The following is a 15,643-nucleotide window of genomic DNA, read 5'->3' on the forward strand; positions in this document are numbered from 1 at the left end:
AGTTTCATACATTCATACATTTTACCTTTACATTTAGTCATTTAGTTGATGCTTTTATTAGGGATGCTCGATATTGGCTTTTTTACCGATATACCGATATTGTCCAACTCATAATTTCCGATACCGATATCAACCGATACCGATATATGCAGGGTCCCCCCCCCCCCCCCAAAAATCTAATAATTTCAGGTAATTAACATTACATATCTCTTGTTGTGGAATTAACACAACATTATGCATACTTTTGACAATAAATAAAATCAGAATTTGTTCTTACTTGCTTACCTGGGTAAATAAAGGTTATAGAAATGTAAAAAAAAAAATCTTAAATTTTTTTTTTTGAAAACCAATATCGATATTTTCCGATATCACATTTTAATGCCGATATCGGCCGATAATATCGGTAGGCCGATAATATCGGACATCCCTAGCTTTTATCCAAAGCGACTTACAAGTTCTGTACAACTGGTCAACAGGTCACCATTGTGGAACGAACACCATTTATTTTTTCTCATATTTTTATATTTTATATATACAGTATATTATATATGTATAATTGTATTGCCTATATTTATATGATATATTATCCTGCCCACACCTGTGCCTCCCCTCCCCTATGCTGCTATGACACCCGCATTTTCCCAAGGGGATCAATAAAGGAATATCTTATTTGATCTTATCTTATCTCCCCATATACAGACCAAAAATCAGCCTTTCATTATTGTGCCCCTACTACATGGAACTCTCTTCAGCTCTCGCTGGAGATAAAATTACCTATAACGCAGGGGAAGTTTAGAGGCTTACTGTAACTGTAACTGTTTTTAACTTAGGCCTACTTATATTAGTGCATTTAGATAATTTATTTTACCATTATTTTACCAGGTTATTTTACTTGAGATCGATCTCTTTTTCGAGTAAGTGATGTGTTCTTCCTTTTAATGCACTTCATCTATGTATGTTTACTATGTAACAATATTTTATTGTATCACTCACTATGTACATATTGTAAAAAAATGATTGTATTGAGTGGGTAATACCTGCAGTCTTGCTTTGATGGTAAATTTTAAAACATCCTCACCAAGAGCGGCGTTCTTATACACTGAGTGGTCAGCAAACTCCAAACAAGCTAGCTCTCCCTGTAGTCTGAGTCCACACCAGTGCTGCCTGATCTCAGACTGCTTCATGCTAAGCAGAACCCTCCTTGCAGAGTCTCTTTGCAGTTCGACAGTCTCTTCCTGCGGTGTTGTGATGTTGGCCTTCACAACCACACACACACACACACACACAAAATGCATTGGAAATGTCTAAGTCTCGACGACATTGAAAATTAGGGTGACCTCAATTGTCCTTTTCGGGAATAAATAAAGGTTTGTATTCAATTATCTTATCCTATCTTAATCATTCTTCCTGCGGGACCTGACTTGGTCTTTTGTCCTAAAGGTGTTGTAGATTGTGAACAAAAAAACGTGGCCTACACCCAGATCACTCCCCAAGTCTTTGTTCACCCATGATGAGGCTGATGATCACAGTGCTGATGACACCTTGGTGCCGGTGGGCTGACGATCACAGTGCTGATGACACCGTGGTGCCGGTGGGCTGACGATCACAGTGCTGAAGACACCCCCCCCCGGGTGCTCCGCGCCAAACATGGCAGCGGTAATACGCATACTTCTGTCTCAAAGAGTCCTGCATGTATAACAAATGCGCATGTTGGTGAATTTATGACTGTGTGCCATTATTACTATCAATGTAATAATTGTGGAATATTACTATAATGAGCTGTATGTGTATGAACCAAGCATCCTTTGTGAAGCACTTTGGTTGACAAGTGTCATGTTTATATGTGCTATATAAATAAATTTGATTGATTGACAGTGCTGATGACACCGTGGTGCCAGTGGGCTGACGATCACAGTGCTGATGACACCGTGGTGCCGGTGGGCTGACGATCACAGTGCTGATGACACCGTGGTGCCAGTGGGCTGACGATCACAGTGCTGATGACACCGTGGTGCCGGTGGGCTGACGATCAGGGGCCACCGCACTACAGAGACGGGAAAAGGGACGCGGTGGGATCCTTCCACCCGCAGGCCGCTCTCACGAGCTTCTTACGCCGATGAGTGACAGCATAGAATGTGCCAGATTCTCACACACACACAGCACCTGGGCCGTCTCCCAGGCAACCGCTCTCTCTGATCTGCTCCACCAGAGTTCCCCCATATTTTGCATTAAATAACCCCCTTGTTTAGCGGTTTCAACATGTATTACCTCAGGAAAAGGAACAGGGCTGCTCCTCTTACATTCTTAAGTCGAGTGATCGATTAGTTGATTCAATCGACAAATCTGTAAAATTGTGAATTTCCCAGATGCAATAATGCAAAAGCACCTCGTGAAATGACGTGCTCACGGTATACTTTTCATTGGAATAAGCACTTTTACACAGTCCTCATTCAACATAGTCCCTCAATGAAGACCATGTAGATTAACCACTAAGTAGTACAGTGAAGAGGGTTGAATACGGCATATAAAAATGTAATCACTTTATTAGTTAGTTACTATTACCTTAAAGCGGATACATTGCTTCTCTCTCTGTATGTCTGTCTGTCTGTCTGTCTGTCTCTTTCTCTCTTTTTACAGATGTGTAAATGGCTTTGACCATGGCTATCTTTAAAAAAAATACTCATAAGTCATTACAGAGGTGTCATAATAATAATTATTATTATAATATACTGGACAGTTCCCAAAACATAAATCTCTTACATAACAGACACACTTTCTCCTTTCACACACACACACACACACACACACACACACACACACACACACACACACACACACACACACACACACACACACACACACACACACACACACGCACACACACACACATTTTGCATATAATCTCACACATATCCCAAGGTTCTAAACTGTTTTGCACACATTAATTTAGTTTGACAGTTGTTGAGAGTTAATGCAATTGAATGTGGCCACCAGTGATGTCATCAGAGCACAATGGATCATTATGTTGTGTTAATTACAGCTCAATGAAATTATATACAGTAGATGAAAAGATAGTAATCCCTTTTGTTTATTTGTTCATCTAAATCATATAATTGAGCTGTAATTAACATAACACAATGATTCAGTGTCCTCTGATGACATCACTGGTGGCCATAGTCAAACACATGAACTCTCAATAACTCAAACTAAAACAGTTTAGAGCCTTGGGATATGTGTGGGATTATGTGCAAAAGAAATTTTAAAATGTTGTCATTGACATGTGCTCATCAAAAAACAATATAATCTTTTTTTTTTGGTATCTACTTTTTCTCCCATTTTTCAATTTTTCTCCCATCCCAATTTCGTATCGTCCAATTCTACCCTCCCCTGTGCCTGTACCTGTTCCGCAACAGTAAGTTACTTCCGGGTGTAGGCCTGACAGGCACGTGACGCGGCAAACTCAGGACGCGCAACGAGGCTGCTGAGAGCTGTCGCGCGGAAATAGGCTGTCTATTGCCATTCTCTAACACAAACTCTAACCTTAACCAGCTCCTTAACAGCGCCTAAACTTAACCGTTCTAACCTTAACCAACTCCGAAACAATGCCTAACCTTAACCTTAACCTTAACCATGCCTAACCTTAACCATAGAAAGAATATTGCCATTCTCTAACACAAACTCTAACCTTAACCAGCTCCTTAACAGCGCCTAAACTTAACCGTTCTAACCTTAACCAACTCCGAAACAATGCCTAATCTTAACCTTAACCATGCCTAACCTTAACCGGCGAAAGAATACACGTTAAAAAAAAAATCACGTAAAAAAAAAAAGATTTGATGGGATTCGAACTCGTCAACAACGGACCGCAGGATCGCAGGACCGCCGCTCTGCCAGGTGAGCTGAAGCGCCGAATGAAAGTCATGGCTGATTTGGACGGTTACGTAATTCCGCAAGCTCTGCTGCTCCGCTCCGCGGAGCGTGCCGCGCGGCAGAGAAAGTTGCGCGTCACGTGCCTGTCGGGGCCAATCAGGCCTACCCCGGAAGTAACTTACTGTTGCGGATAAGCTATAAGCCTCCCGCGTCTCGAACGCTGTTAGGCCATGCCTCCCACAAGCCGGCTGCAATGTGGACGAAGCCTTGCATCACGTGTCCCCTCCGGTACTTGAGGAGGCAGCCGTCGCATCTTTTCACCTGCACAGCACGATCTCTCAGCGGCGGGGGTCTGCGTGGGAGACACACGCCGCCCCCGTCGCTTCCTGATTCTACTGCGCAGGCGCACCAACCGACCTGTAGGAGTCACTGTCCACAACGTCCGATCCCCACCCACCAGCTTCCCACCCCCTAATACTGCCAATTGTATTAGTATGAACGACCAGCCAAGCTGGTAGCAATGCCGAGAGCTGGGCTCGAACCCAGCATCTCCTGCATTAGTGGCGAGCGCCTTGCCCACTGTGCCACTTAGCCGCCCAAAAAAAAATATATATATATATAATCTTGAAGGGAAATAGTGGTTGTCAAACGTCTCCTGACTTCCCCTGGTGCACCAGTCTAGTAGCCTAAACCATTTTGGCTGAAGAAACATTTGACATTTGAATCTTTGTATTCTGTATTTTTTTCGTATTGAAGCTTCTAGTAAAATTAGATTAAAAAGAAACTTGTTTTTTTTTGTCCACTTTTTCTCCCCATTTTTTTTTTTTGTATATTATTATTATTTTTTTTTTAAACAAACATATAAACAAACATGACAACACACGATAAGATATACAAGCATTAATTGTCAGGGCACATCCAATGAGATCACCTTTTGGTTAGTTGTTTTATATAAGATATACCCATAATACCTGTTATCTAAAAAAAAAAACCTACATACATATGCTCAGCTCGAACCCCCCCCTCCCGGACCCCACCTTGAGAAGTACCTCCACTATCCCTCGCACCTAACCAGACACTACCATTATAAGCTAGCTTTTATTCTCTCCACCACTTCTAACCACATTGACATTTTGGATTCATTGAGACCCAGAATTCTTGCTGTAGATATTTCATGGTAAATTACATCGAGATATGTAAGAAACCAAACTTTACGGCACATTTTTTCCGGTTGAAACCAGCGTGATGCGATCAGCTTTTTGGCTACTGTGATACCCGATAAAACCAATCTCTTTAGCTGTGGATTCACTGCAAACTCAAAAACATCATTCAACAGCAATACCGAGGGGTGTACAGGTATATTCCAAGATACGAGTTTTGATATTTGTTGGGTCACATCTTTCCAGAATGCCTTAACTGGTGAGCAGTCCCAATACATGTGCATAAATGTCCCTTCGTCCCCATTTGTACATTGGGTGCAAATTGGAATCTTGTTTGAGCCCCATTCGGCACAGTCTTATAGGAGTCAAGTATGTCCTGTGAATATAGTTAAGATTGATTTGTTGATGATCCGGGTTCCTTGATGTAAGTCGGACATTTGCCCAGGCTCCTTGCCAATCAAAGTCATTTTCCAGGTCTGGTATATCCCTCCTCCAGACAGAGTCAAGTTGGAGGGTTTCATACGAGGACGTTAGTAATTGATGATAAAATTCTGAAACAAAACCTCTCGATGTCTCTCTTGAGTAGAAGAATTTGTGGTATCTGTGGTGTTCAATTGGTCTGTCTAATGGAACACCGTGAGACTTCAAACATAGCTCTAACTGTTTGTGAAAAAGCCATGTGGACTTGGTGAGATTAAATTTTTTGCGTATTTCTTTATCACTACAAAAACCCTGTTTGTTAAAAACATCCCCTAATGAGTGTATGCCTTGCTCTTCCCATATAGGGAATCTTATAGGTCGTTTTCCAATTAAGAGAGCATTGTTATTGAATAAGGGAGTATGATTATGCCATTCTTGTGGGTTAGGATTTTTTTTTTGTGATTCACGCCATATCCGGATTGCATGAGTAATTATGGGGCCAAATTTTCGTTCACAGTGCTTGATTGGTAGTTTAGTGTATGCTATGTCCTTCAGTCTATGTGGGGCTACTATGTTTTCTTCTATTTTTCTCCAAGATGCTAATGCTTGGGAGTCAAACCATGTTGTCAATGGACTTAATGAGTACGCCTTAAAATATAGGAAAAAATCTGGAAATGCCATGCCACCATCTGCTTTATTTCTCTGTGCGGTGGATCTTTTTATACGTGGTGGTTTGTTATTCCAAATAAATTTGTATGTGGAGGAGTGTAATCTTTTCCAGTAACCCTCTGGAGGGGGTAACGGTAGCATTGAACAGAAGAAGTTGATTTTAGGTAGTACATCCATCTTAACTATTGATATCCGTGCTTGTACTGTGTTCTTAAGTTTTGCCCATCTATCAAGGTCGTCTTTGATTTTGTTTTGGATTTTTGTGTAGTTGTGCTTCACCGTTTGTCTTATGGTAGGGAATATTTCCACTCCCAAGCATCTGAAATGTTTTACCATCGGTATCTGTCCTGGGAGGGTTGTATCTTTTTTTGCAGGGGTGTTAAGTGGAAGGAAAGCCGACTTCGGCCAATTTATCTTAAATCCCGATAAATCACCAAAGTCCTCAATCAACTTGAGCAGATGAGGCAATGTGGTGTTGGGGTTTTTCATGAACAATATTACATCGTCCGCATATAAACAAATTTTTTGTTGTGTGCCCTTGATTACGATAGGTTCTATGGATTGGGATTGTCTTATATATTGTGCTAAAGGCTCTAATGATAGATTGAACAGTCCGGGACTAAGAGGACAACCCTGTCTGGCAGAGCGTGATACCGGAAATATTTCAGAGATGATTGTGCCTGTTGTAATCATGGCCGATGGGTCTTTGTATAATACTTTAATCATATCGATGAATCCTTTTCCTAACCCCATCCTTTCTAGCACTGCCCACAGATACGACCATTCCAGCCTGTCAAAGGCCTTCATAGCATCCAGGGACAGCATCGCCTTAGGTATGGTGTCCTCCTTGTCGGCATCAAGTACGTGCAGTATACGTCTTATGTTCTCAGTGATCAGGCGGCCTCCTATGAAGCCAGTTTGGTCCGGGTGAACTAAAGACGTCATATGCTTTTGTAATCTGATGGCTAATACCTTAGAGTACAGTTTGATATCTGTTCCGAGGAGGCTTACAGGTCTATAACTACCGCACTCGTTGGGGTCTTTGTCTTTTTTAAGGAGGACTGTTATGAGTGCAATATTGTCAATTTTATGGAAGTTCCCCTCCTTGACTGAGTATAAGATCATATTTAGTAATAAGGGGCCAATTATGTCCCAACAAGAAAGGTACATTTCTGATGGGAAACCGTCTCTTCCTGGAGCCTTACCACTTTTCATTGCGGTTATGGCCTTCTTGAGTTCCTCTAGTGTGATCGGTATTTCTAACTGTTTAGCGTCATCCTCTGAAAGTTTAGGGAGAATAATTTGATTAAGAAATGTGTCCATTTTGTTTTGATCGAAGGTCATTTCTGATTTATATAAATCGGAGTAGAATACTTTGAATGTATCGTTTATTTTTACAGGATCTGTTACAAGTACTTGTTGTGCTCTAATGGTAGTTATATCTGCAAATGTTGCATTAATTCTTAATCGCATGGCTAATAGGTGGCTGGGTTTGGAACCATGGGAGTACTGCTGTTGTCTTGTGCTGCGTATTTGTATTTCCGATTGTTGTCTGTATATGTCATTGATCTCTATTTTTAGTACGTTAACTTGATTTTCTAGTCGAGTTGAGTTGTTGTATTTCAGAGAATTAAATAACGTTGAGTAAAGCGTTTCCAGCTCATCCAGTTTTGTGCTTTGATTCTTGCGCATTTTGGAGGAAAAGCTATCCGTGAAGTCTTTGATCATTCCCTTTACCGACATCCATATTATTCTGGGGTCTTGCACCGAGTTTGCATTCTCCCGTTGGAATACTATAAGAGCTTCTTTGAGTTGTGTAATGAATTCCTTGTTGTTAAGCAGCAACGAGTTAAATCGCCATCTTGGGGCTCGGGAGGATAGTATACCAAATGTACCTTTAAGGAGTAAATAACAGTGATCTGATAGTGCGTTGGGTATCATTTCCACTTCATAATTATCAAATAGTCTCTGTGATGCAAAGACATAATCTATTCTGGATAGTGTCTTATGTCTCGCAGATCGACAAGAGTACTTTCGGGTCGTGGGATTAAGTAACCGCCATAAGTCCTTTACACCTGTAATCTTTGACCAATCCTTTAATGCCTTCGATGAATTCTTTTGTTCGCTGGAAAAGGCGAGGTAAGATTTGTCTATCCTTGGGTTCCAGATGGCATTAAAATCCGCTCCTATTATAAATGAGTAATCGGGAATGTCTAACATTGCATTGGTTAGTGTAGTGAAGAAATCTTCTTCGTACAAATTTGGGGCGTATACCGCTATCAACGCTATTTTCCTGTTCTTATGTTCAATCTTAGCTATAGTTATCCGACCTTCTACATCAGACCATACTCCCTTTAGTACAATATTCAACTTACGTTTAACGACTATTGCTACACCCCGAGTTCTCGTACCAATAGAGGAGTGACTGATATTATGGTATATGTTGTCCGCTAATTTACCTATTTTTCTCCCCATTTAAAATTTTTCTCCCATCCCAATTTTGTATTATCCAATTCTTCCCTCCCCTGTCTTGAACGTTGCTAGACTATGCCTCCCACTGGTCGGTTGTAGTGAGGACAGAAGCCTTGCATCACGTGTCCCCTCCGGTACACGAGGAGGCAGCCTGTTGCACCGCATCTTTTCACCGCAGCAGCTCGAACTCTCAGTGGCGCTACTTCCTGCTTCCGCCGCACCGGCATCACCAAACCGACCTGTAGGAGTCGCTGTCCACAACGTCAAATTCCCACCCACCGGCTTTCTCACCCTCTAACACTTGCCAATTGTGTTAGTATGAACGACCGGCCAGCCGGTAGCAATGCTGAGAGCTGGGCTCGAACCCAGCGTCTCCTGCGTTAGTGGCAAGCGCCTTGCCCACTGCGCCAATCAGCCGCCCAAAAGAAACTTGTTTTTAAAAATATTTTCTTCTGTACCTCAACCTAAGATCCCAGGTTTTCTTCCACAACATGGTAACCACAAAACGTCTTATTCCAACAAATTTCCCTTTTTTGCTCCTCTGATTGGTTGGAAGGGGGATCGTCACGGTGGCACTTTAGAATGAAATATTAAACACATTAAGACGTGTTTTGGAGAAAGATTCAATAAAAAAATTATAATTACACATTGTAGCTTTAAAATCCAAATGACATGTATTAATCTTTCAACAGTAAAGGCTATCATCTTCATTCAGAAAACATAAACAAACATGGCAAACCATTCTAACCCATAGACACGCTCTCTTTCCAGGGAAAGAAAACAAACACGCATGTCGCAGCATGTCACGTTCAACACGTCAACATGTGTCTGGGTTGTAAACGACCAAGTTGTTACTCATCAAAAGCACTGCCCCCCCCCCCCCCCCCCCCCCCCCCCCCCCCTCCCATCTTGCAGAAACAGGTCTGGCTAATGACAAACTGGCTGCTGAGTCTAGAAGCAGTGACTCTACAGGCAAGACACCCAGGTGACACCCAAGAGACACTACTAACCCTGTGTTCCACCACTTAGACCCTTGCAAATTGGGTGTTTTCGAGGAAATCTCAGAGCGGTTAGATTTAACCAGAGCTCTGGACTTAACGTGCCGAAACACGAGGTCACGGGTTCAGCTGCCGCGTCGTCTACATTGTTGACACTTCAAAACAAAAGCATCTTTAATTAACTATCCTCTGTTGTGTTGCCCTGTGGTTTAGCTCAAATTCCCCACAAAGGGCCTCAACATGAAAGCTACCACGTGTGTGTGTTTGTGTGTGTGTGTGTGTGTGTGTGTGTGTGTGTGTGTGTGTGTGTGTGTGTGTGTAAATGGTAAATGGTGCATTTATATAGCAGCTTTTATCAAAAGCGCTTTACAATTTCTTGTTCCTCACATTCACCCATTCACTCACCGACGGCGGAGGCGACCATGCAAGGTGCCAACCTGCACAGCGGGAACAATTAGGGGTTAAGTGTCTTGCTCAAGGACACTTCGACGCGCTGCCCGGGAGAAGCGGGAATCGAACCGGGAACCTTCCGACTACCAGACGACTGCTCTGAGCCACTGTGTGTGTACAGTGCCGATATGGCAAGACTTACAGTAGGTACATAAAGCATTCATACAGGTATGTTTTCCTAAGAGGATCTTGAATGGGTACATGTTTTACAAAAGAAGTGATGTCGCTGAAATGATAACAAGAGACATTTTCAGATCATACCTAGCTGTACAGAGTTACACTGCTGGCCAGTATGACTTACTACCATAGTGTCTTTATACCTGTATTACTGTACATATTAATATTACAACTCTGTGCAATACATACATCTGATTAGCACTATTCCTCAGTAGTACTAATATTTTACAGTTTAAGCATGTGTACATTGTATATTACTATTGCACTTTACTGTTACATTTGCACTCTGGTTGGATGCCTCTTGGAAACCTCTACCCTGAGCAATCCAACCGTCCAATCGGTGATGTAACTGGGATGTAAAGATGTGCGGCAGTGGGGGAATGGGGCCGTAAAATGTTCGTGTGAGCTCTTCCACCTGAAGGAGTTTATATTCTAGTGTTACTAGAAGGCTATGACGTTTATGACCTTGTAAAGTCACAGCCGTTCATTCATTGTGAACTGTGAAGGGAGCCGCACCACATTTTACATCCCTGTGACATCACCGATTGGAGGGTCTTCTTTCTCCGCGGTGCGTGTTCACAAATACTGACTGAACTGTCCTGGGGAGAAGAGCAGAATGTGTATTCTTAAAATAGGCGTTTAAAGGCAACAAGATCATTTGAGTGGTCTTTGGATAATTTGCCTCTCACCACAATCACTGAAAAACCAAACAACAAAAAAAAGTAATTTTGTGCCAGGTTCTTGTTATTGGTGAATAGAAATATGCAGGGAAGGTTGACCGAATAATGAAGGTATACCGGCATTGATCCATGCAAGGGATACATATCATAAAATAAAATACAAATATATACACATATTGTATATTATATTTGATTATAAGTTAATCAAAAAAGGATTTCTTTCAGCAATATTAACAAGTAAAAGAAAATAGACCATTTTGAATTAAATAGCACCATAACCATAACCATAACCTTTGAACTGCTGCGGTCAGGCAAGCAATACCGGAGTCTCATGGCAAGCACAGAGAGACTCAGAAGGAGCTTCTATCCCCAGGCCATCAAGATGCTCAATGAACAATAACAAACCATCAAATACACCCACAGCACACACATCCACACGCACACACTCACTTTAACACTAGCACAGCCGACAAGGGGTCAAATGACCCCTAGGCATTTTCAATAAATGTATCCTCGTCACTCGGTCGAGCTCCAGCTCTGTCACTCAATGACTTTTCCTAAAAGTACCCGTTTTATCTGGCACGGTTTCTGAAATTTCTAAATGACTTCAGGAAAATGTAATTAGAACGTTATTCCACATAATTGGCCGTTGGAACAGACGGAAGTCACAGCACTTTGCGAGCATCTAGCGCAGGGTTGGCCAACCCATGGCTCGCGAGCTGCATGTGGCTCTTTGACCGTCAAATTATTATAATTAATTTTTTTATGTCACTCAAACCTACATTTCATTGTGGTAAAACTCATATTTTTATATTCAGAGGTAGTTATATAGTTTACACTGTTTATTTTTCTCATATTTCTCATATAAGCTGTCGGGTCATCAGTGACAATCAGTGACATTTTCTCCATGGCTGTGCTAGTGTTAAATAAACAACACACTGTAGCACCCACTCTAGACACTAACACACTTTATATTTATTGGTAAGGAGATTTGCACATCAATCTCATACCTCATTGCACCTCATTGCACCACACCGCCACAAGGTGGCACCACAAGCTAAGCTATACCTCACCATTTCTACACTGTACTGTATCTGCATTGTATATACTGTACATATACTGTATATATGTATATTGACATTTCTCGTTTTGTTTACACTTGTTTACGTACTTGACTTTCTATTTTATACTTATATTATACTTATTTTATACTATCTTTTTATTTTATCTAGCACACTCTCAGGAGCAAAACAGAAAGAAGCATTTCATGCAAAAGTATTCTGTATTTCTGTATGACAACTAATAAAGAAACTTGAAACTTGAACAATTGTATTACAAGATAAAGATGTAAAATGTCATCACATCACATTGTAATCTCATCCGGATAGCTTTCTACTGAACACACAGAGAGGAAATTGGTATCTATCGTCTGACTCTAGAGAAGACAGTTTGTTCAGAATCTGGCGTGAACTCCAATCACGGGACTCTGTACAATTACACTACTGGCAAGTATTTCATACCACTTAAAGGCACTATAGACAACATTGAGCTACTAGATGTCCCACTAGAGCACCAGCATGTCAGCATGTCTCAACTAATCAGGTGCATTCCATGTGGGGCAATGGGAAGTAGGGAGGGGATACATACATTCACTTTGGACCCGCCAACATTTCTAAAATGATGAATTCATAAATCAATCGTTTCTTTGGGGGAAAAGCAATACTTTTATTCTGCACGTTTCTAAAAGCTCTGTGGATGTATTTTAAAATAAAAAACAGATTAGTCTACATAAAAATGTTATCTAGTTATAGAAATCTATAAATATACTTCAATGGAAACAGTCCTTGGCAACCCACCTGCTCACTAAAGCAAAATGGTTACCGGAGCCTCAGAGCCAGGTCCAGCAGGCTCAAGGACTCATACTATCATCAAGCCACCAGACTCATGAACACTATTTAGTCATTCAGATTTTATTGTGTGTATTTAATATTTGTAAGTATTTTACGTTGATTTTATTCTACTGTTGCAACTTTTACATCAACCACACTCAGCACTGTCACTTTATCATACATCACTATTATGCTGGTTCTTATTGTGTTTTTGTGTATTGTATTGTTCTATTGTAGTGGGTTCTAGAGACATAATTCACCATGGTATTGTATTGATGGGGCACTGTCACTTTAAGGAGGTTGGTTGTGGTGCCCTGTTTGGGGTTTAATTGATACATGTTTGTTTACTATGAGCTGTCAGATCCTAGCATGGTACTTGTTCTACTGCGTAATAAATGACACACGGTTAGAAATTGTGTGTTTCTGTATTCCAACTATTTCTACACTATTGTGTATTTTATTACCATGCTGTAGGTCGAGGGGGCAAGACCCAAGAACTTTGCTCTGTTTTGTATGAGAAATATGACGAAGATGCAACAATAAAGCTGAATCTGAAAGTCCAAGTACTTTCTGCTGGTTTTCTGAGATTTGTAAAATAGCCTATAGGTAATAATAATAATAATAATAATAATAATAATAATAATAATAATAATAATAATAAATGTGATTTATATAGTGCTTTTCTAGAACTCCAAGTTGTTTTCCACTAAGTGGCGGAGGTAGTGAGACAAACAACAGACAAACACACAAGGATGGATGGAGGGGGGGCTAAGAGAAGGCAGTGGAGGAGAGATGGGTCTTGATGCAGGATTGGAAAACTGAGTCTCTAATGTCTTGGGGGAGAGAGTTCCAGAGCCTGCAGGGCTGCCCTGGAGAAGAGCTGTCCCCAAAACTGTGAAGGCTGGGCGTGGATCTGAGGGACCGAGGGGGTTGTTAGGGGGAGAGGAGGTCAGTGAGATTGGGGGAGGGGGCAGTGGGTGAAGGGCTATATCAGATATAGGTACCGGTATGTAGGATACAGTATAGGTTATACATACTAGAGGTGTTTAAATTTCAATTCACCTGTTGCATGTTGGGAGAACGAATGCAGAATCATGTGGTCTACGGCCTAATGAGCACATCCATAGATATATATAACTAGATGGTGCAAGGCGGAGTCTCCAGCGTGGTTCACCGGTGGCCATCTTGCCACAGGCAGCACGCCCACTCATAACATGAATGTCTATGGTGCATGTACTATTGAAATAACCATAGCTTGCTCAATTTTCAACCGATTTTCAAACGGTTTGGTTTATTACAACGATGCTTGGACATGTTGAAATAATTTTCATATGATAACTAGTACTACATCTCTGGCGTTTATAACAAACCAAACCGTTTGAAAATGTAGCAAGCTATAGTTATTTCAATAGTACATGCACCATAGACATTCATGTTATGAGTGGGCGTGCTGCCTGTGGCAAGATGGCCACCATGTGGCAACATCGGTCTCCATTGGCCAGCAGCGCGGGTGAGTCATCTAGCCTTTATATACGTATGTGTATGAGCACATCAACTACAAACTGCACAGCTTTTATGAGCACATCAACTACAAACTGCACAGCTTTTATGAGCACATCAACTACAAACTGCACAGCTTTTATGAGCACAACTACAAACGGCACAGCTTTTATGAGCACATCAACTACAAATTGCACAGCTTTTATGAGCATAATACATCAACTACAAACTTCACAGCTTTTATGAGCACAACTACAAACTGCACAGCTTTTATGAGCACATCAACTACAAACTGCACAGCTTTTAGGAGCACATCAACTACAAACTGCACAGCTTTTATGAGCACATCAACTACAAACTGCACAGCTTTTAGGAGCACATCAACTACAAACTGCACAGCTTTTATGAGCACATCAACTACAAATTGCACAGCTTTTATGAGCACATCAACTACAAATTGCACAGCTTTTATGAGCACAATACATCAACTACAAACTGCACAGCTTTTATGAGCACAACTACAAACTGTACAGCTTTTATGAGCACATCAACTACAAACTGCACAGCTTTTATGAGCACATTAACTACAAACTGCACAGCTTTTATGAGCACAACTACAAACTGCACAGCTTTTATGAGCACATTAACTACAAACTGCACAGCTTGGGGCGCAGGAGCGCTTCAATTTACAACATTCAATATGCGACACCATGAGAAATGACAGAGGGCTTCTCAAACACTTTAAAAGTCCACAGGTGTTTATTTTGATCACTTGCATTGCATGTATTGTAGAGCAATACCTACAATACCAGGGGTTTCGGTGTAGTTTTTTGTAGTAAAGGTTTTCCTTGTTTTCCAGTTTGCTCTTTGCACTTACCTATGCGATATGGTATGAAAACAGACTGGTGTTTGCTGTTGCAATGATTAACTCGGATCAAGGATTTTACGACATAATAAAATTGCTGGATAAGACATTCTCATTACATACATACGACAGTTGCACCATGTTGTGTCTTAAAATATGACATAGTCAACATTAATTTACATTTACATCTAATCATTTAGCTAACACTTTTATCCAAAGCGACTTACAAGTTCTGTAAAACTCAGCAGGAAGGGTACAACTCTGGCAGCTAAGAGTAAGGTAAGTAAGATTGTTTGTCAAACAGTGTTTTTTTTATCCACTTTTCCTCCTTATTTTCTATTTTTCTCCCATCCCAATTTCTCCCCTTCAATTCTCCCCTCCCCTGTGTTGAACGTTGCTAGACTATGCCTCCCACTGGTCGGCTGTAGTGAGGATAGAAGCCTTGCATCACGTGTCCCCTCCGGTACACGAGGAGGCAGCCTGACGCATCTTT

General features: G+C 41.2%; 1 protein-coding gene across 1 annotated transcript in view; it reads right to left on the reverse strand.

Annotated features, from left to right (window-relative positions):
• Positions 1 to 13,611: 13,611 nt before the first annotated feature.
• Positions 13,612 to 15,643, reverse strand: part of hhipl2 (HHIP-like 2) — a gene marked incomplete at both ends in the record, with an annotated part of 31,855 nt that continues 29,823 nt past the window's right edge. Inside the window, one exon of the mRNA XM_084311093.1 lies at positions 13,612 to 13,698. Within this exon, the coding sequence (XP_084167219.1) occupies positions 13,612 to 13,698 (87 nt within the window). The remainder of the gene's footprint in view (positions 13,699 to 15,643) is intronic.

Source organism: Notolepis coatsorum (assembly GCF_963971535.1).
Source record: "Notolepis coatsorum genome assembly, chromosome: 3".
In the NCBI taxonomy this organism is placed as follows: Eukaryota; Metazoa; Chordata; class Actinopteri; order Aulopiformes; family Paralepididae; genus Notolepis; species Notolepis coatsorum.